General features: G+C 42.1%; 1 protein-coding gene across 1 annotated transcript; it reads left to right on the top strand.

Moving 5' to 3' along the window:
- Positions 1–2303: 2303 nt before the first annotated feature.
- Positions 2304–24989, top strand: SACK1C (scaffolding CK1 anchoring protein C). The gene is made up of 4 exons (XM_083147028.1): positions 2304–3095; positions 11637–11804; positions 20014–20138; positions 22411–24989. The coding sequence occupies exons 1-4, from the start codon at positions 2583–2585 to the stop codon at positions 23201–23203; spliced, it is 1599 nt and encodes a 532-aa protein (XP_083003154.1). The 5' UTR covers positions 2304–2582; the 3' UTR covers positions 23204–24989.
- The last annotated feature ends 2493 nt before the right edge of the window (positions 24990–27482 follow it).

Below are 27482 nucleotides of genomic sequence, written 5' to 3'. Positions count from 1 at the left end.
ATAACGGGTAAAAAGTGCTGTGTAAAGGTTTGTACTCATAAGCTGGTTTCACATTGCAAAAACCTGCTTTCAACCCGTTTTTGCAAACATGTCTTAAAACAGGTCAAAAGCCAGTTAAACCCCTTTCATATTGCATGTTGTAAAGGTATATTGCAGTTTCAATACTGTTTTTGTACCTTCAGATTCAACCCGTTTTACCCATAGAAAGCCATACAATCTAATTTTAAATGTTTTTTTCCATCTTGTGGGCGGGGATCAAGTGTGGTTATCATTTGTAGCAAATACCGTTTCTGAGCTGTTCAGACTGCAGGAAAAAACGGCTCTGAAACGTGTAGGATCCTGCTTTTAACATGTTTAAAAATACCGGTATTTTGTAACCGGTAAATTGATTGTGGAGCTTTCATATTGCAGCTGGTACCATTTTAAAGCAGTTAAAAATCGGCAATATGCCGTGTTAAAACTGCAATGTGAAAGGGGCTATAGTCAGCTTTACATAAATAATTGGTATATGTGTAACATATGAAAGTAGCCAATGTATGCAAGTTGAACTGTGAAATCCTGGGCTACACACTGGAAAAATCAGTTGATGGTTAGATGTTATGGATTTTCTGCTAATAGTCGTTTGCCATCATTTTCACAAGCCGTGAACATTGATTTGCAGGGCAGGATTTCACTGTGGCTGGGCGATTACCTGAGAACCAAACAGGTTTGAATATGCACCTATCTGAAGCATAGCTTAAAACACCCACAATTGCATGGGGATCTCAGCAGGTTTTTAAGGCTTTTTAATGTCCAGCACCCATGCGTGCTTCTAGTCCCCATATGTGTGCTATTATGCTGTATATACATGGCTTTTCTGGTTACATCTATTATATACTGTAAAGCAAATACAACCGTACATAAATTATCCAAACAATTTTAATGCAAAACTATTACATCCAACCATTGTTTTTTCTTATATGGATGATGTGTTACTTAGAAGTACAGTGTTTCCGCAGCTATTGGCTTTTATACCAGTATAGTAGTAGTCCTTTCTTTTATCTAATTATTTACCTGTTTTATTACACCTTGACCTTATGTGTGGAAGACAGGAAAAAGAAGTTGAGCAAGCAGTTCCTGAGAACCATGTGGTATAAGAGAAACCAGATAACCAATTAAAAAGAATACAGGAACAATCTATCTCAGACAGAGTTTATGCAGAACAAGTAATGAACATTACTCATCACCTCTCATCTGTTTTGTCCCACTATCCATTCTTTACATAGGTCATGGTTAATTTGTGAGGTTTCACACAGTAGCGTAACTATAAATTGTGCGCCTGTCTTCTCCCTCCCAACCACCAACCCTGCCGTAGCCCCGCTGCTTACTGCCACCGCCGGGTCTGTGGCCGGGACCTGCAGATCTACTTGTATTTTCCATCCCGGCTCCCCTAATGGCTAGTTCCTGCTAATGAAAATGACCCTCACAAAATGGCTGCCCCTAACAGCAGACTGTTTTTGAGGATGCTAGTGGAGGCTGCTGCCTCCTCAAACACAGAGGCAATGACAAGGTAGCAGACTAGCTTTCGAAGCATTTGTTTCGAGCAGGCTTACTAGTTTTATAATCCCCACCCTTAGGCAGTATGGGGGCAGCGGAGGAGGAGAAAGGTTAGTGTTAGCTGCGGGAAGGGAGGGTTAGGATTTGGCACTTAGAAGGAGGGGTAAGGCTGTGGGGTGTGGGTTAGGTTTAAGTGGCATGGTAGTTGAGTTGGGGATAGGCAATATCAGGGAGGGTTAGGGTTTGGCTTCGGGAGGGAAGCAAAAGTTTGTGAGGGCCCCCTATTTAGCAACTGATGGGGATAAATGTATGTAAAACATATTACTTAGACAGCAAAGATCTATCTATCATAATCTATCTATATATCATAATAAATGTCTTGTTTCAGCCTTAATTACTATGTTACTATGTATCTATCTAAGTTTTTTTAATTAGCATATACTCTTTTTTTAATTAGCATATACTCTATTCCACTAACATATCATATGTATATATTTATGCACAAAGGCAGCTTTGACATATTTCTGTTTAATGAGAAAGATTAGAGAAGCATTTTATTTTCCATATTAATAAAATATCTGTCTTGCCATTGAGACATGTTGTTAGACAAATAAAAACACCCTATAATTCAACTTTGAATTGTATAATAAAATAACAATGTGTTGTCAGCAAGGCTTATCTGTTACTTGCTGGAACAAGTTGGACAGTAACTGCTACAACAGTCCTTGGCTGCGCAGGTTTTTTTAAAAACTCAACAAACAGGTATCTGGATGGGGGAGGGCAGTATTTGGCTGCGAGAACACAAAGCTGCAGAGTTTAGAAGAGAGTTTGTCGATAAGCATCAGGAAGTTTACTAGAATGAGAAATGATGCAGGTACACAGTGCATGTGACATTCATTGACAGTGACAGGTATACTGTAGGTGGGGAAGTGACAGGTATCCTGTAGGTGGGAAGTGACAGCAGCAGCTCCAACACTTGATAGAAACCTTAGACAAAGCTGGAAGTCTCAGCATTTATTAGGGAAGCCATTGGATAACCTGCCGTGATGCACAATCCAGAAGCACGAAGAGGTGTCCGGACAGTCGGCCAACTTAAAAGCAGAGTGGAAGAGCTGAAGAATCCCTGGCGACAAAGCTCTCCCCTGGTGCTGAATTACAATGAGTCCGCACGTCTGGCCACAGATGCTCTGGTGGAACATGGAGAGAAGGCTTATCTGCAGGCACTGAACGAGGAAAAAGAGCTGCCCTTCCTGTCCAGCCTGGACACTGAGTATATCTGCACAAGTGCGAATATCCACAGTAAAGCAGAAGACACGTTATCAGACAAGGATAGCGATGGTGCGAACATCATAATCTCTGAGAACTGCCCCTCAGAGCTAACATCTGGTACTTACTTTCCAATGATGTCTGATATTGATGCACCCATTCTGGAGCTGGGGTGGCCGGAAATACCTCTGCTCACCCGAAGTAAGGGAACAGAAGTGCAAGTTATCTTCCAAAGACACAGAAACAATAGCATCAAAGATCTTTTACGATCTCTTATTAATAAGGCAAAATCAGTAAGTGTATTATTGAAATGTGTGTGAGAGAAAGTCATATTAATTTTTATATGCATTAAATTTAACTTCTGTATAATAGTATCTATCTATCTATCTATCTATCTATCTACCTCTATAGCTTTGTCTTGGCTAATATCAATGCATCTACAGGGGGATATTTAATAAGATCTATTCTGTTTCACATGGGATGTTGCTATAAATCTTATTTATTTAGCACCTTCTAGATAATAGATAGGATCTGATTGGTTACCCATAGCAACATCCCATGTGAAATAGAACTCTCATTTTAGTAAATTTCCCACAAATTGGATGCATTGACCATGTATAGACTACAATAAAGCTGGTTCAGAACACAAATTGTTATAACTGATTCTGGATTTATTTTCCATCCAATGTGAGAACAGCACAGACAGTTTTGAGGTTTTTAGTGCTGTGTAGTCGACAGTTTCATTTAATCCTATTTGACACGTCTCTGTATAACCACAACCCTACTCATTATGTTAATATACTGCATTATCCACCCTCCTTCCCACCTTTTAGCTCTTTTAAACCAAATCCCTGCTGCATAAATCTTGAAAATACATTTTGTTTGACACTATCCATAGATACTGGCTAATCATTTGGTTAATGACAGTTATTATGCATATTTCTTACAATCCTATGATATTTGTGTTGTGTAGAAGCTGTATCCACAATGGCAGTGTTGCTTGGGTACAACAGTCTTAACACAAACACATTGTTCAAATGTAGGTGAGGATAATGGTAGGCCTGACTGTATAGTCTCTAATATCATTCAAAGCAATGCTTATAGTTGCAGCTAAATTATTTCTTTTTTAATTGAATATATTACATTAAATACAAAATTAAAGTCCTGTTTATTGCAACACAAAGTAACAAATGTACAAGTTTCAACAGGAACTCTGATTTTAGTAAAGTTCTATTTATCTCAATTCTGTACAGTATATTCTGTACAGTGTATTAGGAAACATGTTCCCAAGTGCAGCCTTGTTTCAGTGGTAGCTACTAAGCTTGAAGAGAATGCTGGAAATTTGCATTTATGCAAATGACAGAAACCAGAGCTAGCAGAAGTAAACTGGATAACACAACCAAGCGTTCTTTTTAGGTTTTATAAGGTATCATAAAATCTATATAAATAAAAGTCCAACCAAATAGCCAATATGGATGGCATACTTTAATCTAAAACTAGCTGTACCCAATATAATTATGTAATTATGCCAGGCAGTAAAACTAATTATAGTCTTAAAAATAAATCAACAATATTATAATGGGTGTCAACTTTTGTATGTAGCAATCAGAGCTGGAAAGCCATTTCTATGTGTGTGTGTCTGCGCATGGCCTATTCATACACTCTAGATAACAGCACCTTGGGTGCTACTGGAGAAAAAGTGTTCTGTATAAAGAAAAGTATTATTATTATTTTGTCTTTTGAAGTTTGAGCCTGATTTGCTAGGCATATACTAGCAGCCTTGCGAACAGGTCAGTGTCACCCGCTAGCATGCGAGGGGATGTGTACGAGAATATATCCCCTCGCATGCGGCTGAAGAGGAGATAATTCATACATGCACTAGGTCAACACTGACAAAATTTAGACACACACTAGGTCAACATTGACAAAAGGTTAACATGCACTAGGTTGACATTGAAAAAAGATTGACACAAACATAGAAACAGATAATTTGACGGCAGATAAGAACCACTTGGCCCATCTCGTCTGCCCCTTTTTTAAACATGTTACCTCAAACCTTATTTGATCCTTATTTTTTTGTAAGGATATCAATATGCCTATCCCAAGCATGCTTAAATTGTACTACTGTATTTGCCTCGACCACCTCTGATGGAAGGCTATTCCACTTATCTACTACTCTTTCTGTGAAGGAATTCTTCCTCAAATTTCCCCTGAATCTTCCTCCCTCTAGTGTCAGTGCATGTCCTCGTGTTCTGCTGCTCCTCTTCCTGTGAAGAATGTCTCCCTCCTGTACCTTGTTAAAGCCCTTGATATATTTGTAAGTTTCTATCATGTCCTCCCTTTCCCTTCTCTGCTCTAAACTATACATATTAAGATCTTTTCCTTTCAAGTTTACTTAACAGTCTGCAATGTGGAACAGTGTCAAAAGCCTTTCTAACATCTAGATAAGCTACATCTACAGCCCCACCTTGATCTATTACTTTAGTCACCCAGTCAAAAAAGTAATTATGATTTGTTTGACATGTTCTTCCCCCAGTAAACCCATGCTGTTTCGGATCCTGTAAGTTGTTGGTTTTGAGATATTCTACAGATCTTTGTTTTAAGAGTGTTTCCATTAATTTCCCTACTAGTGATGTGGGGCTTACTGGTCGATAGTTGCTTACCTCTTCCTTGCTTCCACTTTTGTGCAGTGGGACTACATTTGCTGTTTTCAAGTCCTCTGGGATTACTTCAGTAACTAGTGACTGGTTGAATAATTCTGTTAATGGTTTTACCAGCTCCCGTTTAAGCTCTTTTAGTATCCTTGGATGTATACCTTCTAGACCTATTGACTTATCCACTTTTCGGTTTTGAGAGTTCTGTTAGGACTTTCTCCTCTGTAAATGTACTTGTTTCTTCCTTATTTTTCTGATTATACTTGCAACTTAACGGTGGCCCCTTCCCCTCTCTTTCAGCAGTGAATACTGAGCAGAAATAATTATTAATATGATCTGCTATTACACTGTCCCCCTGAAGAAGAATTGCACTCTCTGTCTTTAGTCTTATTACTCCACTTTTTGTTTTTCTCCTTTCACTTACTGTATATACCTAAAAAAAGTTGTCGTCGTCCCCCCACCCTTCCCTCTTTACCCACAGACTGGGCCATTTTCTCCTCAGCCTGTGCTTTTGCACATCTGATTATTTATTTGTTTATTTACAGTTTCTTATATAGCACAGCAGATTCCGTTGCACTTTACAAATGTTGTCAACACTGAAAGAACAAACTAGGTAAAACAGACAGCTATAGAGGTTGGAGGTCCCTGCTGCAAGCTTACAATCTATAGAGAAATTGGAGGGAAACACAAGGACAGGCACCTGATTACCTTCTTAGCCTCCTTCTGTCTAACAAGATACACCTCTTTTTCCTCATTATTCTGTGTCTGTTTATATTTCTTAAAGGCTAACTTTTTTGCTTTCACAATACTTCTTTCGCAAGCCACATTGGCTTGTTCTTCCGGGATACTCCATAATCATACAATAGACCACCAAAGGTGTACTCAGTAGTGTGGTTTTATCAGAATGCTTATACTTATAAATAGTCCTCCCCAGCACTCCAGTATCCCTGATAAGTGGGTAACTTGCTTGGGTGCCCTCCTCAGGTAAATCTCCCATCAATACAGTACAAGTAAGGTGGGCAGCACTCACAAGACTCAAAGCTTTTGAAAAAGGGCAGAGCATGATTTATTATGTGGCACCTGCAGTCTGCCCTGCTTCCTGCCTCACAGGGACATTCCCAGTGGAGCACACAGCTGAATCCGGTACCCAACTTACAAATTTAACTGCAACACCATGTATGTCATGTTTTGTTGCATTGTTTAGAATTGATTTCATTGAGTTGTGCATTGGTAATAGTCAATAAATCTTTTACACACACAAGCTGATCCTATCACTGGAGCAATTTGGCCACGCAGCGTAATAGTGTAATAACAGTGGATGATCCCACTTGTTAACAGACAGCTGGCTGTGTAGTTCTATCAGTTCTATCTGTCACATAGAACATATCATTTTATCTTCTGACTAAAACTGTTCCTGAACCTTATACTGAAATATTGGGGAATATGGGCCTGATTCAGATCTGTTTGCTACACTGCGTATACTCGCTGCCTTGTGAGTGTACTCTTACACATACATTTGAACGCTGTCCTCCAAATTCAGGGCAGGCACTGACACCATGTGACCTCAGCCACCTGCCCCAAACAGGCATCCATACACCTGTGTCTGCAGGGGTAGGACCAGTGTTTTTGTAGGCACACCCATAAACTGCTGGCCATTCCCCCTGCTTCCACCCCATGCCCGTCCCCATTCTGCCCATTATGGAGCGAACGGGTGCCGGACGGGGTCCCGACTGTCAGGATCCCGACAGGCATTTACCTGACATCGGGATCCTGACTGTCAAAACACAGACAGCTGGGTTCCCGATGGCCACCTGCTATTTTCCCTCGTGGAGGTCCACGACCCCCTTAGAGGGAGAATAGAATAGGTGGCGAGCATAGCGAGCCACCGTGCTCGCAAGGGGCTTTGTTGCGCTCACCATGCTGTCTGAGTCCGGCCAGTCGGGATCCCGACGTTGGGCTAATGACTGACGGGATCCCGACTGTCAGAGCCCTATACCACACCTGGAGCGAACTCCCGGCGAGTGTGAAACTCACTCTGACTATCGGGGATGGGGCCGAATTCCTGAATTGGCCCCTATGTCAGTATTGCATTACGAATTAAGGTAGTCATCCATTAAATTAAATATGTTAGGTGATTTAGGATTAGGAGAATTAGAATACTACACAATCAGAAACAGGAGTGTGTTGTCACATGACATGTGGTTTCTTTAATATTCAGTATCAAATATGAATGGCACAATAGCTCTACGCGTATGACACTTTATATAATGATTTATGTTATGAGTGAGAGTCATGACACGTGACAAAGAAAAGAAATTGACTGGAATGAAGGAATTAGTATCACTTGCAGGAAATGAGCAGGGTGTGGATTGCTCAACGTGAATTTTGGTTGTGGTTACTTAACCAGTATATAACTGATGCTATATTTATTTATCTACACCCTGTTTACCAGGGTGAGGTTATTTTTTTTGTCACATTCACTTGGCACAACCTTAGTTTTTGGCACACTACTTCCTACAATTGCATCATAAAAAATAAAAATATATAAAAAATATATATAACAGGTAGGCAGCATAGCATTGGGCGTTCCTGGCATTACATGCCAGAGTAATAAGATAAATTGTGCCCCTTATAAAATATATAAAGAAAAAATTATACATTCTCTCCCCCTTTTATTACATTGTGCCCAAATCTTTATGTAACGTTATTAAAAATCCCTACTTATTGTCACCAAAGTAGTTTTTCTGTGCCAAAATCAATTTATTGGAGTTTTAGGTTTGGTAATATGTAAATTCATTACAGTGTAATTGTAACAGCAATAGCAATTGTAATTTCTATTGCTGTGGTTAATGTGGAAATTGCGGCAGACACAACCTTGCACAAGAACGTATAAGATACATAAACATTTATCCTATCTCACATGTACCAACATTGCTACATTCAAATCTAAAACAAACATAAGCATTATTTGGAAATCTCAGTTTACTAGCTTTGGTAGAACATGTGCAGAAAGCCCAGATCAACTTAAATTAATTTACTATGCTTACTGCAGTCCCAGGTTTCTATGACTCACTTGGGTTTCATTATTTATGCTGAAACCAGTGACTTTCCCAGCTGACGTCTGAATCATGTTTACCAAAATGACATCACACATACAGATTTGTGAGCTCAGCTCTTGCACAGGTGACCTGATTAGGACTGTGTGAGATCAGCCTTTGTATTCATCCAAGTCAAAAGGACATCTTTTATTACTGCTGACACTTTCTGATTGTTGGGCCAGTGAAAGCTTATTTGTCACCCTAGACTCCACTGCTGGATTTAGGCGCAAAGAATAAAAAAACACATGTAGTAAAAGGGCTGATGATTTGTTTGAGTCCTTACATACCTCCCAACATGACCCTTTCCAGGAAGGGAAGAATGCTCTATTCCTGGACTTTCCTCTTATTTTATGATTTGCCATTATCTGTTTTGAAACACCTTTCCTAAATTAACCTGTTTAAAACAGGGGATAGCAATCAAAAATTAAGAGGAAAGTCCAGGAACAGAGAATTGTGTCCCTCCTTGAATGGGTCGTGTTGGGGGGTATGATGCATTATGCATATGGTCAAAGACACTGCGAAATGCCCTGTATACATAATGAAAACTTTGGTGGAAATTGTTTGTATGTTCTTCAGCATTGCAGCCATGGGAAAAAAATTGTAAATGCATAACAATATTCTATGCCTGTGCCCTTCCATATGCATGGTTTGTTATTAGTCATCATCATCATCAGGGCATATTTGCATTCAATAGCGTAAAAAATTACGCTATTGTCCAACTTTGCATTTAATGTGATAAACACATGGTGAGATCTTGGCTGTGTATGATTTTGATATGCAATTTCCCATGAACTCTCTGGAGCCTAGAGTCATACAATCTTAACTATATTAACATGAGATTTTGGGGTGCTTCAGGACACTTACAGGGGTGCCTTGGGTTGGTGGACCAAGATCAATTCATATTATTAATGGTCAATGTACCAGGCAAAACCAGTGCTTGTGGCTGCCAATCATTATATATATGGACAAACAGAAGCAAATCCTGTCTCTCACCAGATAACTGTGACATATAAACACAATGCACTTAATTTAATATTTTTTTCTGAATTTCTCGATAAGAAGCATATGGCCTAGGGGTGCCTTGAAAATATTTTGATGCTTTAGGGTGCCGTGATTCAAAAAAGTTTGGGAACCACTGTATTAGACAATTCTTTCTTACATTAGGTCTCAGATTAGTGGTTAGACAAAGTGATAGCTTTCTTGCAGTAAGGAAAAATACCTCCTGCAAACAAATTACACTTATTTTAATTTCTTCTTTTACCATATTTATGAACTGGAAGTGGTGCAGAGAAAGGGTACTTATTACCCAGGCCCTAGTCTGATTGAGGGGCCCATTGGGGCCACTGTTACATGGCAGCAGCAGTTGCAGCAGCTCTTCTCAACCAAGCTCATGCTGCTGTGCACTGTGGCCAGGGAGGTGCTTAAAGTGCTATTTTGTCTGTATTTTATACTAAAATTGCATGGCCACACCTACCCAATTAGGCTACCCCCCCTGAAAAGTATCTTGGTCCAGCCAGGCTCTCAACGGCCCTGCGAACAGGTACAGTATTCAGCAAAAAAGGTTTATGCCAAACTATACTTTCACACTGTGGGCCTGATTTACTAAGCTTCAAAAGTGATAAAATGGAGAGTGATAAACAGCCAGCCAATCAGCTCCGACCTGCCATGCCACAGACTGTGTTCGAAAAATGTCAGGCAGGAGCTGATTGGCTGGTTGTTTATCACTCTCTATTTTATCACTTTTGAAGCTTAGTACATCTGGCCCTTAAGTATCTTGTTATATCTTGTTATAACACAATATAATTAAGCGTGGTTAAGACCAGCAATAGGGTCCACAGTGTGCGTGTGTATGTGTGTTTGTCGGTCTTCTGGACACTTGCACGCCTTTCCAGGGGTCCAATTTCCTGGAGCCTCCAATCTATTCTTGGAGGGTAGGCAACTATGGGGGTTATTTTGGTTCACTCTTTCTTACAAATTCCTTCTAAGAAGGACCAAACCATGGCCCTTATTCTGGTTGGTGCGGTAATATCCGCGTGCGTTCGTGCCGCCGATGTTTTGTGTCTGCGCATGTGCGAGCCGGACGCACGGCCACATTCCGCATGAAATGTATACACTACGAACAGGGGGTGGAGAGGGGCGTGAAGGGCTGTTTGGGCTCATTACCATATGTTTACACCCCGCGTTTCATGGGCGTTCCCATGCAAACGCTGGGCGTACGTATGGTAATGCGGCCGTGACGCACGTGTAGGGGGCGGACATATGACATTGCCGGATGTCAGCTGCCCGCCCAGATCCCTGCTTTTGCACGAAGAAATGCCCATGTGGTCTGAGGTTGCGGGAGTTGCCTGGCCACTCGGCCCTGCATTTGATGGTCTGCGACCATCGAATGATGGGGGAGGTTCCCTGAGATTGAGGAGGTGTATTCATGAGAAATACACGTGCGGTCCGTTCGGACAGCTTCTTACCGCGTACGGACGGAGTTGGTAATCCGTATGGAAGGCGGGGTTTAGGACGCACGGTGCTGGCCGCATATTCGGATCCGGCCGCACCGATCAGAATAAGGGCCCATGTGCACTGCAGGGGGGAGGGGGGGGGGGAAGATGTAAAATGTACAGATAGAATTAGATTTGGGTGAGTTATTTTGTTTCTGTGCAGGGAAAATACTGCCTGCTTTATTTTTACCCTGCAATATAGATCTCACTTTGAACTAACTAACAGTGCACATGCTTTTGTCCTTCTAAGAAGGAATTTGTCAGAAAGAGTGAACCAAAATAACCCACTATATACCAGAGTGATATGTACCGACATCATGGTTGATGGGACCCTGCAAGGTCAGTGGGGGGTGCCATGCTTCATTTGGCTGCCTACCATCACTAAAGATGTACAGTATTTTGGTTGAATCTTCAGTGAGGCCGACCATAAGACATCACTAAAGGTAGCAGCACAACCAAAGCGATATATTTGTGATATATATATTTCCAAGTGTGTAACCAGCTTAAAACATGCTAGAGAGGATGTTGATGATCAGAATACTTTCCATTCTTTGTACATTAATAATCGTTATTATTTCTACAATTATTAGGTCATTGCAGTGGTCATGGACCTCTTCACAGATGTGGAGCTCTTATGTGATCTTATAGAAGCAGCAAGCAAAAGGAGAGTCCCTGTTTATCTCTTGCTGGATGAGAAAAATATGATATACTTTATAGAAATGTTTGAGAAGTTGGGATTTAACAAGATTCAAATTCCTGTAAGTTTAATTGAAATGATAATAACTTGTGTGCTAAAAAAAGCGAAAAAATACAATATTTTGTGCAGTGTAATACAGTATGTTGGCCTATTTTTAAGACTACAGATGCACAAAATACATATTATATCAAAGAGTGTGTGCACTCATAGAACTAAAGGGGTGTACACACGATGAGTTTTGGCAGGAGATTTTGACTAAATAGTCAAAATTTCCGAGAAGGTTAGCCAAAATCTGCCTATTTTTCTCCTGCTTAGTCAATATTGTCTAGCATAGATTGCTTAGCATAGATTGACTGTGCAGGGAAGACATTACCTGCAAACTGGTGTGATCACCAAGCAATATTCCCTATGCTACAGTAACGTGATTATGGTACAGAGAGAAAATTAACGCACTCTCTTTCTTTTATGACGGTGTTACTTAAGTCAGGCAGTAAAGCTCATCACTCACTAAAGCCAACAAACATATGTTTATACATTGATCTATAGCTATTTATATTCAAGATATAAAGTTACAAACCTGTAAAAGGTGCCATAATGAAAAAGGTGTTCGGTTTAAATGGTTTGGTATGGCTTATCGACAATCCAGAATGTCAACAAGTAGAAGGTGGGCAGCAGTATGTTGAACCCGACATGGAAAAGCTTCATGTTTAAAGCCGAGGTGGTGATGATACTTTGCAATGCTGTACTAGTATGTTGGCATGTCAAATAAAACTTTTTTTCTGCTTGTCACAATTCTTAGTGTAAAGAAGATAACTACATCCCTACCCAGAACCATAGTATGTCCTAGTTGATGTCATAGCTGGGACTATTGACATTATCATTAAGATGCTCAATTGCAGCTTTTACCTATTTGATAACAAGGAGTTCACCTGTCAGGGCCTGATTAAAGGTTCCGGGTGCCATAGGCTAATAAACATGTAGCTCCCCTTGTAATGCTGCTAAACACATGCTCAGGGACTCACCAGTCATACTGTCCATGTACATGTAGCAAAGGTTATACGACTGGCATGTAGGATCTAATGCTTTTGGCATGTGAAGGAGACTTTGCCTTTAACTTGCCCAGCTGGGGTTGTAGCACAATGTACATAAAGTAATGGTTCCACCAGTAAGTTACATTGGCACAGCCATCTGGCATTCACCTTAACAACTTTATCCCCCACAGTACACCGGAAGGGAGATAGCTTGGAGTAAATAAGGCCTTCATTTTATTCCCCCCCCCCCCTAAATCTTAGTGCCCTAGGTTGCAGCTTAATCAGTCTATTGCAGGGGTTCCCAAACTGCGTCTAGGCTCCCTGGGGTGCCTCGGAGCACTTGCAGGGGTGTCTCAGGTTGATGGTCCAGAACCAATTCAAGTTATTTATAGTCAATGTAATAGACAAAACCAGTGCTTGTGGCTTCCAGTTTTAAAATATATGAATAAACAGAAGTGAATCTACATAACTATGACCTATAAGCACAACATATTTAATTTAATATTGTTTTCTGAAATTCTCAGTAGCAAACTTTGCACGTAGGGTTGCCGTAACAAATATTCTGATAATCTAGGGTGCCGTGATGCAAAAAAGTTTGGGAACCACTGGTCTATTGGTTAATCAGGCACTGTCACCTGAAGACAGAGGGTGGAGACATATAATACATTCTTCCACTGCTGGAATGAAATGCAAAAATGACAGCTGAAAGAGAAAGTGCCTACATAGTACATACTGTAAAAAATAACAGTTTTTCAAATGCACAAATGAGCGCATGTACAGTAAATGTAAAAGTGGTAGGGTATTTTGTAGAGACAGCTGTCATCTCTAACAGCTTCATAGTGGAAATCTCTGAATAAATCAGAGTTATCCTCAGTGGTAAAAGCTGTCAATTTCTTTGACTTAATAGCAGGGTTGCCGACCCTCCCGGAATTTCCGGGAGTCTCCCGAAAATCGGGTCCCACTCCCGGCCCCCCGGAAGGATGGGCAACCCTCCCGGATTCAGGGGGGACCCCCGCTGTCCCCCGGATTGCGGCATTAAAATGCCCCAATCCTCGGGTCTCAGAGGAGGGGGCGCAGCTAAAATGACACAATCGCGTCATTTTAGCCCCGCCCCCTCCACGGAGATCCCTGGATTCGCTGGTTTACCAGCATGGGGGCGGGGCTTAGTGATATCACGCTTAAGCCCCGCCCCCTGAGCGGCTACTGAAACTCTCCTCTCCGGGCTTCTCCCGGAGAGGAGAATAAGAAAGTCGGCAACCCTGCTTAATAGGTGTGCGATTTAATGGGCCTGAAAAAGATGGGAGCTTCGGATGCAGCTCTCAGATTTGCAATGCTGGCAACGGGCATCTTTGGTTCTCAGATGTCTCCAGCGACATTATACTATCATCAAACTATTTGACTGGATGTGCAGTACAGTACGCATCAGAGGTGTACCTACACCATTGGTGCACATACTTTAAATTTGCAGGAACATTCACTTTTTGAATGATAATTCACTTTGATACATTTGGGTGAAAAGGCCTGTATTATTGTCATGATTACAGTACATGGGAAAAAGGGATATTTAAAAAAAAATGCAAATAATTATTATTTCTTGTTTATGAATGAATTATAGAAGACTAATGCAGTATGCAACAATAATTCCATCACGGCAAACATGATTTATGCAGTATACAAACAAGTAATATAAAACGGTGAAATGTAATAGGATGAGAGATTCAGAAAGTGAGAGATTTGGTAAGAAATCTCCAGTTTTTTTAAAGTGGCAATCATTTACACAGCAAAACCAGTGTGATTTTGCTGTGTCAATGGGTACTTGTTTCCTATCTGGGCGCCCATCGCGGGCATCGCGGGTACATCGCATGTCATTATATTGACATGCGATGCGTCCGACGCGATTACTGCGATTTTTACATAGGGACCAATGTTAAATGTCCCAATTGACCCGCGATGACCGCGATTTACCATAGGAAACAATGTTAAATGGATCAATTTCCCCAAATTATCATAGGGAACAATGGGAAATGGGGCAAAAACACCCCTGAACATAAAAATGTCCCCCCAAAAGTAGTTGACGCCACCCCGCCATCAACGTGAACCCGAAGCGTGGCGAGCGCAGCGAGCCCGCGAGGGGCGGCGGTACGCGTCCTCCGACCTTTTCATGCCCTACTATCCACTAGGGCGTGGAGTGAGAATAGAATAGTGTGGCGAGCGCAGCGAGCCACCGAGCCCGAAGCGTGGCGAGGGGACGCGGATACCTTCACAGTTATACGCGTCCCCTCGCGGGCTTCCCAGGTGTCCATGGCGACGCGGACACCTGGGAAGCCCGCTAAGGGACGCGTTTACCTGTGAAGGTATCCGCGTCCCCTCGCGGGGCTCGCTGCGCTCGCCACACTTCGGGCTCGGTGGCTCGCTACGCTCGCCACACTATTCTATTCTCACTCCACGCCCTAGTGGATAGTAGGGCATGAAAAGGTCGGAGGACGCGTACCGCCGCCCCTCGCTGCGCTCGCCACGCTTCGGGTTCACGTTGATGGCGGGGTGGCGCAACTACTTTTGGGGGGACATTTCAGTGTTCAGGGGTGTTTTTGGCCCATTTACTATTGTTCCTATGCTGATTTGGGTAAATTGATCAATTTAACATTGTTTCCTATGGTAAATCGTGGTCATCGCGGGTAAATTGAGGCATTTAACATTGTTCTCTATGGGAAAATCGCGGGCATCGCGTCTGGCACATCGCACCCGATTTTTTATCAGCCGCGATGCCCGCGATGGCCCCGATTTTACCCCCGATGCCCGCGATTAAAATCGTGGGCGCCCAGATAGGAAACAAGTACCTGTACTGGAGATTTCTTACCAAATCTCTCACTTTCTGAATCTCTCATCCTATTACATTTCACCCATGGTGTTCAAAAACAACCACCTCTGGTCTGTTTACAGAAATGATTCCTCCCCACTCCAAATACATACGCCTTAAGGGGCCAATTCAGACCCGCTTGCTAGGCAGCGCACACTTGCTGACGAACGTGCCAAACTGAATTGGCCCCATAGTGAAATCCCAGTTATTATTAACAAAAGAATAAATCATAATTTAATATAGATATGAAGCATTGATTAGCCAAATCTATTGGCAAAATAGAACTTATTAACCATAGTTTTATATGGGAAAGATAATCATAATGCTTTCAGGGGGTTATTCTGGTTTGTTCGGATCCGCACAGAGGATCGATGTTTTGGTTGTGCGCATGCACCTAGTGCGTGTGGCCACGGCGAACAGACAGTGGTCGTGGGGGGGAGTCGTGGGGGGAGGGCTGGGGTATTCGCCCATGGGAACGCCCACCATTTCATGATCGTGTCCATGAAATTGCTGGGCGTTCCCATATAAATCACCCTGTGAAGCAGGTGCGGGAGGCGGGCAGCTGACATCCAGTTCCTGTCGAGTGTGCACGCAAAATCTAAGTGACCTAAGAGTCACTTAGATATTCGTGCACCTTTCACATCATTCGATGGTCGGCGACCATCGAATGATGTGGGTGTTTCCCCATAGGCTGTGAATGGATGTTTATGCTAAACATCCATATACAGCTGTGTGAGGGAATTTACACTGCGAATAAGGGGTGGTGGTAAATGTAGGCGGGCAAAAAATGGCACACAACGCTGCGAACGAAGCAGCGATGCGTGTCAACCAGAAAACCCCCTAAGTATATACAAAAATAAATAAAAAAAGACATATATAGATAGACCTAGGGAAAAAAAATTCTTAGGTAAAAAGCAAACTGGGTACACACTATAAGATATATTTGAATGATATGCACCGTAATGATATTGTTAACTATATTATCGTGCATATATTTTAGTGTGTATGCACTATATTGTTAATGTTGCATTCCTTCGGGTCAATAACGGTCTTGTGAATATGCAATCAAATCTGACATCATTGTTGACGTCACTGAATGTTATTATTAGCGATATCGTTGCTTGCTAATTCCAACCATATCAATAGTGATGTCGTTCACTATGTGTACCCAGCTTCACATTAATCTTTATTGTGGGACAATGCAAGAAAATGGAGCAATTCCCAATGTCAGATTGGCTTCCCAAAAATTGTAAACAGGTTCAGGGTTCCATGTGGCATTTTTTCAATGTCTGGGTAGATACATAGGGCCTTATTCTGGTTGGAGCGGCCGCGCCGTACGCGTACGTCCCGGGATTTTTTATGATCTGCGCATGCGTACATTCGCTAATGCGCAGGCGCGAACACTCCACAACGTTTACGGCCGGGTCTCTACGTGCGAAAAAACCTATACGCGAGTGTACGGGCAATGGGGGCGGCATAGGGGCGTGATGAGGGGAGCGGCCGAAATAATGAGGGAAAATGGGCGTAAATATGGGCGTACACGGGGGTGTGCACCAAAAATGAGCGGTGCTACTACCGCACGATCGACTAAAGCACCGTTCATTTCGGACACAAAACAGGCGGCCGCCAACCGACATCTCAAACCACCCCTACAGATACCGCATGCCAGCGTGCGCCTGGGTTAGCTAATTTACGCGGATTACTACCAAACACATACACCTGAATGTAATAACCAATGCTGCAGTCTATTAAGTCCAAACCATGATTTCACTACCTGCAAGCCACACACAGCACTCAAACACATTGGAAGCTTATCTTTCTATACTTCTCTACATTTAAAGGTTTGTTTAATGTAAGGTAAGAATCTTTTTAAGACCTGCTTATATATGCTAAGGTAGGTATTTGTTAAACAGTTATACACATTCACTACGTGCTTTCATAGACTTTACACAGTAGCACACTCAATCTACACAAGTCGACATGTGTCAACGTGTTCACTCTAATACAAACATAGGTTTTGTATTTATGATACAAGAACATAAACCACATCTAACACCTACAAAGGATGTTTCAGCAATGTTTTAAGCCCATGGCCACTATTTTGCACATTAATTAATTCAATCAATTAATTAATTTTCATAATTATAGTTGAAAGGCACGATTTGCAGGTCCATATATATGAAGGGTATGTCAGCGTACACGGACGTACGCTCACTCTCACGAGCGGTGACATAAGCTGACTTTTCTATTGAAAACAATAGGGACCCGTCCGTGCAAGCTGGCGTACGCTCAGATAGCCGTAAGAAGTCGGTGGGAAGACGGCCGAGAGACGTACGTAAACGGTGGTGTACGCTCAATTGTACGCCAGTTGTCGGAGTGTAAGGGCTGGCCCGTCCGTGTACGTTGGCGTACGCTCAATTGTACGCCACTCCCCTTTGCCGATGTTTCTGGCCGTACGAATGCGGCTGAGTTGTGGGTGGACCTAACCCCAACGGCCGCGTACGGATAGCGTACGTTAATAGCGAACGTACGCACGTTTGGCCGCTACGATCAGAATAAGCTCCATAGTCCCCCCAAAGGCATTACTACCGAGGGTGCAGCTGTTATGAGGCCCAAGCTGTTTTTAGGACCTGCAGCTTGCCCTGCATCCTGTCACTCTGCACTGTATAACTATGCAGAAAAGTTCCTATATCCAAGCGGCAGCTCAATTCCCCCACCCAGCCCCTCACGCCCCGCTATTGCTGGGCTCTGATCTGCTCTCTCCCCCTGCCCAGCAGACCTGGCACCTCCCTCACCTAGCAGATGCACCATGATGGGAAGCAGTGCTAGGCCTGCCTCCTGTTCCCACACAGGGAGCTCCTCTGTGCCTTCAACTGAGTGGCGCCAGCAGTTCAGTCGATGTCCAACCTGTATTGCCCTGCCACCGACCTCCACTTCACCACAGGTTGCAGTCTGCTTTAAGTGAAAACACTGACAAAACACAACAGTCAGTAAGTCCTTTCACACGCTGTACAGACAAAGGTGATGTGTGCTATAGTTTCAATTATGATGATTTTCAATCGCTATGTTGTCAGTTGATTTGTTAATGACATAATAGCTAACAGGTATCTCCCTCCTCTTGATTTATTTCCCAGGTTCTCCTTACTACAAACCTTGTATCCCGTACCACCCTAATACCTGGTGTGTTACCTTCTGTACCCCTTCCTATGTGTGACTCCCCCCCCCCCTGTACCCCAACATCCTTTCCTTCCCCACCCCCTACATCCTTCCTCTGTGCTTCATCCCCGGTGTATGGCCCTCTGCACCTCCTATCCCCATGTGTGTGCCACCATGTCCCCCCTACCACCCTAATCCCCACTATTTGACCCCCTGTACCCACTATCCCTGTGTGTGTGAGACACCTTCTCCCCCCTACCCCCCAATTCACAGTTTGTGACCTATGTACCTCCTTCCTCTGTGTGTGAGACCCTCCCTTGTAGCCCACTACCCAGTGTGTGTTTGTGAAACATTGTCACCCTGCATTCTTACTGTGTGTGATCACCCTACCTCTGTGTCTGTAATTTTGACACCTTGTGCCTTCCAACCACCCCCGTCCGGTGTATGATGCCATTTACACCCCATACCCCTGTGTGTGATACTCTGTACCCCCTACCTCTGTGTGTGACACCCTGTACCCTCTACCCTGGGGTGTATGTTTTTGTGACACCTTTTATCCCCACACTACCCATGTGTCACCCTGTACCTCCCTTCTCCGTAAAAGGTGGGCCCTTTAAATATTTTGCTATGGGGCCCTGAGAGTTATAGTTATGCCCCCTCCCCCATTTGTTCCTTATTTTTCTGTGTCAGTGCAAAATTAGTCACAATCCTGCATATCAAAACAACATTCTTTTGATGGAAGTGGGATCTTTGATACATTTTCAAGGAATTTGGACAGTTGATTAATATGTTATTGGGGACATTGACACAAGTTTATGACATTCACTTAAACTGTTATTTGTCGCCTGATTTGGACATCTCTTTACATATGTAAGAACCTTGGTCTCCAAGCAAGTCAGAGGAGAGGAATCATAAATTGGAAAGGTGGTCATGTTTATTTCAGCTCAGTTTTACCTAACACAAAGGGTTAAATATAGTTGATCCATAACATAATCATGACATAAAAAAAAAACAATCATTTTTATTCTGATTGTTTATAATTATGGTGTAGTCACAATTATAAGATAAAAATATGCCATGTACTTCCTGTCATCAAGAGAATTGCAGATGAGTTAGAACACTGTTGTGTGACAATAATTGCCTGAATCCTTTTAAGAACAAAATTGTTTATACCCAATGCAAAAGAAGAATAAATTCAGTTCTGCAATGCATATGTTTCATTGTAGAATATAAAGATCCGTACTGTAACAGGAGATACGTACTGCACCAAGTTGGGGAAGAAGTTTTCTGGACAGTCTCTAGAGAAGTTTTTGCTAATTGACTGTGAGCATGTCGTTGCCGGGTCCTACAGGTAATATATTTATTTATATAAGTATATTTTTCAGAGTGTATGAGAAAACCATTACCCCATCCATTACATTTATCACAGTACTTATATACCTTGTCTGTTTTGTAGAAATATAGGAAACGAGCAATTAATCAATCTAGAGCAACTTATAATAGAGTAAATGTATGTACTGCAAACATCCTGACTATTTAAATTAATAAAGTAAAGCATTAGAATATAATAACTATTTAATTAGACACTAGTCATTAATACATTCTTGTTTGTATTCTATCCATTAGTATAGTATTAGTATCCATTAGGTCATTGTGATTCATACCAGAGACTTCCTCCTTAAAGATTACTGGTAAAAACATCAGTCAGCATTTATTGCTGACATTTGCTTGAGCTGAAAAGTGTTGGTAAAACTAGGAAGACACTTCGTGCCCAAATACTTGTATGCTGGGACAGATTTAGGGATGAAGCAATAATGGCTGTCTAATATTATTATTTGTATTTATTGGTTATAAACCCTCATTTGATGATAGCCAATGTAATAGAATAATTTAAAAAATCTATTTGAAATTGTATTTTTAACTAAGTATACATATTTACTAAGTAGGACAGCTGATAGGGACAGTATGTGCATGTCCTACCATTTCCTCTGCAATCGAGATGGCATATTGGCGGTCATTCTGTTCTGTTCGGTCCAGGCATAATCGCACCAGGGACCGATGTTTCTGCTCTGCGCATGCGCATATTCACATATGCGCATGTGCAGGGCTGAGGCGCCGAGGCGTTCACACAGGGGGCGCTGGATCAAAGCGGGCAGGGGGCTGTCGCATGGGGACTTCCAGCGTTTTCTGGGTGTTCCTACAAAAACACTGTGTGCGCCCAGAAAAACGCTGGGCGTCTCCATGCAAACGCAGGCGGGCAACTGCCTGCCAGTTGCGAATGGCTGATGTTACAAACTGGAAGGAGCAAATATAGGTTTGCGAACAGGGGGAAAAAAATCATTTGATGGTTGGCGGCCATCGATTGATTTAGCCCCCGTATCACCCTTGCGAATGGATGTTTATGCTAAACCTGTATTATTCCCATTGTGCTTCACATTGAAAATATTTTTCAGTTACTGGTACTTTTTGTGCTGACAGTAATAGCATAAGCAACCTAATGTGCTGCCCCCTAGGCACATGCCTCATGGGAAAATCATTGCTGCTTGGATATTTATCGTGATACCTGACAAACAGATCACTGCAATCTGATCGTAGAAAATGTGTGAACTCTCAGATCAGTATTTTCTTTAGATATGTTAAACAGTTACATTGCTTTCAGCATACTATTAAAGCTCTCATAACAGACTTGTACAAAGTATATTATTATTATTTTTATTATTATTTAAATAGTTTCAAACATTTAAATCCATTGGCTGTAGACTTTACACTACACGGACAATGTGCAGTGGTGCCTCAAAAAGCATTATTAGGGTCTCTAAAAATAAATGACATACTGAGCAAGATGATGTCTAGACTTGCATCCTGGATCTTACTGTAAGCACAGTTAAATGCTAATATACAGGCATATCCACAATGCTGCCTTGCAGATCTGTTCAGTGCAATATACAAAATGCTATTTGCAAAATATAGAGTTAAGCTCAAATGTTTTCAGATCACTCAGTGCAGAGTTAACAATTGTCCGAAGGCGGGATGTTCTAACATCCACAGCCCAGCTCCTCCCCCCTTCACCGCCCATTGCATACATAATTATCACATATGCTCTAACATATGCGATAATTATGGAAAAGGACAGCTCTTGCGTTAAGAGCTGTCCTTTACGGTGAGTCAGCGGGTCCCGGCGGCTCCCCCCACCCTCCCGTACCCGATGCTGCTGCGCCGGGCTCTCCTCCTCCCTGCATCTGGAAGAGGATCATAGTGCAGGGAAGAGGAGGTCACAAGACCGGGCAGCACAGCACTGTGCTTCCCGGACACAAGTGTGTGTGTGTGGGGGGTGTCGGTGCAGGGCGGCGGGGGTCGGTGCTGCGGGGTGGTGGTGGGTCGGTGCGGGGCGGCGGTGGGTCGCGGTAGAAGCCCATAGGCTTCTATGGGGCATCGCCAGATTTTTCTGTTGATGCCCCCTGTCGCGGTAACCCGGTGGTGGATGCTTCGAGTATCCCCGATAATGGGGTTTTTACCGCATTTTTAGTTTAGAGAATCTCCCCTCTAGTCACTTACTGTAAATTGATGTTTAATTTAGCAGTTCAAGCTACAGTAAATATTTTCTGATCTTTCTTCCCTTTCAGCTTCAGCTGGCTCTCAGGTCATGTCCACAGCAATATGGTGACCTACTTCAAGGGGAACATAGTGGAGGAGTTTGACAGAGAATTCCGCTGTTTGTATGCAGATTCACTTGAAATTGACTACTTCTCTAGTCTGGACAATGAGAACAACAAGCCTTTTGGTTCTACTCCAACCAGGAGCAGATGGGCAGCCAGAAAATCTGTGCCGAAAAAATCTCCACCAGTCATCGAGCCTTCCATCCATTCTGACAGTAACTCTAGCTCCGATAGCCAAACAAGTGTGAAGACCCCTCCCTTTGTTAATAACCAGGCAGTCACTGTGATCCGTGAAGATAAGCCAGTGATCTCAAAGTATCTAAAACGAAATCCACCTGATGAAGAGAGAAGCAAGCCAAACATGGAAATGTTTAATGGCCAGAGGCGTCAGTCCGATTGTCATACAGACCTCAATAACCTTACGGTTATGCAAAAAAATTTAATATCCAAATCCACACCTGATCTGATTAACTCACCAGCACCTCTGAGAGCCAAGTTTGAACATATACATAACAAATTACTTCAACCGCAAAACAAATTATCCCCCAGAATGAAAAGTGATGCAGCACTAAATAATGTTTCTAAATATGATGGCAGTTCCACAAATAAGAACGTCCCTTTAGCTGATGTTAAAAGGGACGATGTCAGCAATGATTTTAAAAGAATGACTCTTGGACATAGTAAACTAGAACTTATCACAAAAGATCATAAGAAATTGCTGGAGACTAAGGTCTATAGTCGTTTTCAAGGAATTCCTTAGCTTTCATGTCTGTGCAACAACATGAAATTGGAGTCAGGCTTCCTCTAACCAAAATAAACTGGAGGATGGACCCAGTATATGTCATCATGCCCGTAATTGTGCTGGTCTCATTAACATTGATTTCAGCAGACTCGTATATGCAACAAATCAGAGCTATATCTCATTTAAAGGGAAATTACAGCAAAAGATAAATATGCATGTACTCCTTCAAGAAAAGCTGATTTCCTTTAGTTTACATTGCCATCTAACCTCTTATATAATTAGTGTGATTGACTTTACAACAGTCCTCTCCAAAAAAGTTCAATTATTGAGTTATTAAGCTTCCTCTATGGGGCTTACACATGGCGTGACTTCAGCCCCTCGCTAAGCGATGTAGGTTAGCACAGAACGCTCAGCACACATCGCTGACACACATGCGATGCACCAGCGATGTAGGTTAGCACAGAATGCTCAGCACACATCGCTGACGCACCAGCGATGTAGGTTAGCACAGAACACTCAGCACACATCGCTGACACACATGCGATGCACCAGCAATGTGTGCTGAGTGATCAGTGCTGACCAGTGTTCTCTGGTAAGAACACTGGCGAACTGACTAGACTTATACTGCATGCAGTATCTATCTAGTCAGATGATGGCGACGCACGGGGCAATATGTGCTTAATTTCTAAGCAATCTAGTCAGAGCACTTAGAAAATAGGCAAAATCTCTCAAAAATTGTAGGCCCCATTGGTCTCTACCTTCATCTCTCAGTCAGAGACCGGGAGAAAGGACAGGTCTTGGAAGATGGCAGCCTTGCAAATTTATTGAAAGCTCATTAAATGAATCATGCCTGTGAGCCTGAAGGATCATTGTACTGCATATATCTGAAATAGCAGAAACTCTAGGCATGGTACTTTCGTGGATGAAGGTTGGTTTGTAGCAGTTAGAAGCAGGAGTTTCCTTTTAGTTAATATATGTAATAAAAAATGTCAGCTATTCTTGGAAAAGTTTGTAAATAAAATATGTTATATATCATATGTACATGCAGGGGATGTGAGTTCATACCAGGCACCCAGAGGTGCTGACTTTGACTTGCACGTGTTTTGATGTCACAGCAACTTGCCAATGCATTTGTATCACTGGGAGAATAAAGATTCTGTATTGCAGCTACTGTAATTGGAGCTAATAAGGAATCTTTATTTTTTGGGTGTTGGCTGCAAATGATAATAAACCAGCGACTCAGTCTGTGTTTGTAAAATTACAGTTAGGAGCATATTTCATACATTATCTCATAATTGTATCTTTTTTTCATTCTGTATTATAAAAAAAACTAAACGTTTTATTTTAATTATTAGTGCTTTTCCTTAAAACAACTTTGGTTCCCCTTTCTTTTGTCATATAAGACACAACAGCAGAGCTGTAAACACGTTGATCTGTTATGTCACATTCCATGACTCTTCATCTCAAAGGGGGTGCAAAAGAGGTTTGTGAAATTGAACAGCAATCAGCAGTGACTGTAGCAAATCACAGGGAAATGAGTATAGAGAGGTATTTCCTACTTTAGCAGGACCCTCTTTCTTTCTTTGTGCCCCTCTGGCAGGTGGAGCCCAGCGGCCAGTACCTACATGGTCTCTGGGAATTACGCAACTGTGTACATACAAGTGATTACATTGTAACTACAGTGGGGCAAAAGAGTATTTGGACAGCCACCAATTGTGCAAGTTGGCCCACTTAAAAAAAGATGAGAGAGGTCTGTAATTTCCATCATAGATACACTTCAACTGGGAGAGATAGAATGTGTGTGTGTGTGGGGGGGGGGGGGGGGGGGGACGGGACAGGAAATCACATTGTATGATTTTTTAAACAATTTATTTGTATGTACATGCGGAAAATAAATATTTGTTCACCTACCAACCAGCAAGATTTCTGGCTCTCGCATACCTGTTACTTCTTCTTTAACAAGCTCTTCTAACTTCCACCCGTTACCTACATTAATGGCACCTGTTTGAACTGATTATCTGTATAAAAGACACCTGGCCACACCCTCGCCCTCAAACAGACTGCAAGCTCTCCACCATGGCCTTCTCCCTTCTCACCACAACCATTGCCGTGGTTACTCGGTGCTGCGAATATAGGGGAAAACCATTTCATGGTGAGTGATTGCAAATGGTTTTTCCCCCTGTGTGTACGGCTGCGAATGCATTCACAGCCATGCACAGGGGCAGGGGGAGACCTTGCCGGGGCAGCATTTACCTGATTGCTGTGATCCAAACATCAGCAGCCCATCGATTAGGTCTGAGTCAGGCGCTAAGTCTTTTATGTTTTATATAGCAAATGTATTTGATGTCATTCTTCTAAGTTCAACTTATACTTAAGGAATATGTATTTGTTTTGTTCTACTTGCCATTGTACGAAATGTCTTATTATACTTCCTTTGTACTTGTATTTATGTGCTAACTGTTTGGTGATGTTGATTTTTGTGCCCCCATAAACAAAACAAAAAATATGATTATTATTCATTTTGTAGAAAGAAAATCAAGGCCAATCCGGGCTGGCCCTGGATTCCTCTCAAACTTGTAACAACTTTGTGCTAAGAATCTAGAATACAATAGAAACTGCAAACACATTGCATTTTTTAAATAAAATACTTATTCTTATGCTACCCATACAATTGTGTGATTGCATTCGTTGTGATATCGGGTTCAAATTCCCTTGAAGCTCACCTTTCGATAAATCGCATTGAAAATTATTATTTTTTGGTGTACAATTGTGCATACAATCATGCACCTTGCGATAAAAATTCAGGCGGGATCGCATGATCGAATGCAATTGCATCGAATGCTGTAAAAAACACACCAGATGATCAAACCGATCTTGAAACATGTTAATAGAGGGCTGGGTCAGCTGGATCATCTGGGGGGTATATAAACAGGCATCATAATGTTGGGCAGTGATGGTTAAACAGCATAATGATTGGTGGCCAGTGGTGTAGCCTGCCTACCTTTTCCTCTTTAGCTTTGGAGCCCAGCACACTTCCAGCCTCCTCTCCAGTCATTAAAAAAGGAAAAAGAATGGATGTACAGCGCTAGGTTTATACTGAAGCAATGTACTCTAACACAAAAAAAGTTTGTACATTTAATAAATCATATTAAACAATTTAATGAGAATTCTCATAATACAGTACATGAATATTAAAAAACATGAATATTAAAAAACACACAATGTTGTGAAAAAGGGGGAGGGTATTGTATAATTATGGGCTTCCACAAAATTGATGCACCAGCGTCTAATATTTACCAGTTATACTGTATGATATTGGGAGTCTCCTTGCTAACGTCGCTGCATAAAGTGTCCAATCCGGATAATTTTCCAATGTGTCCAGGTTATTCAGAGCATATGTTTGTAGGGCAGTCCTTGTGGTATATGCATACCTTGCATGACACTGCTTGAAGCTGCTGAACAAAGGAGAAGGGTCCTGGAGGTAAACAGAAGACTGGTCCGGAATAAAGTGCAATATATGGTTCAGTCTGATGTGCAAAGGAGCAGATTGGGGTGCGGTGGAAATGGTGCTCAACGCGTTTCAACGCTAACTCGCGTCTTCATCAGGAGCTGGAGTCATGTGCACAGTGGGTGGAAGTCATGTGCACAGTGGGTGGAAGAGGAGTGGCCAGGAAATGACCAAAAATCTGCAGGAATCAAAGTTGTAGTTAGAAAAATCAAATGAGCACAAAACAGCATTTGGCCACACATACATTTCGATAAATATTATGTGCAGAACATAAGATCATGAGACGCGAGATTCGACCGGCGTGCACGCGCATCACGTTGCACGGTACACAAAATGTGCATACAACCATTTGATTTGTCAAACAGATGTGATCGAAATCAAATGATTGCATGCTATATCTCGCAAGTGTATGGGCAGCATTAGTCTTTTTTTGTAAATGTGTTGTAATTTTTATCTTACTGAATTTTACAGCTTTATGATTACTTTAATGTAAATTTTACAAGATAAAGAAAGTTTTCACTATGCTTTTAAAATACTGTTTACTAAAACATAGGAATAAAGTATACTTGCCTACCCTTTTGTTAGTTGTGTGAGACTCATAAGATTTGCCCCCACCTCTGATTGGCCTTCAACCCAGTGAGTAAAACTGACTGACATTTAAATCCACTGCAAGTTACACTGGGGCAGATGTACTAATCTGCCTATAACGTTTTGAGAATAACGAGTCCCGCTTCTCCAGCATAACGTGGAGAAGCGGGCAAACGTTATAGGCAGATGTATTAACCCCCC

Source organism: Crinia signifera, chromosome 6, assembly GCF_055691185.1.
Source record: "Crinia signifera chromosome 6, ASM5569118v1, whole genome shotgun sequence".
Classification (NCBI taxonomy): Eukaryota; Metazoa; Chordata; class Amphibia; order Anura; family Myobatrachidae; genus Crinia; species Crinia signifera.
The sequence above is the reverse complement of the archived record's forward strand: the minus strand, read 5'-3'. Positions and strand labels throughout refer to the sequence as shown.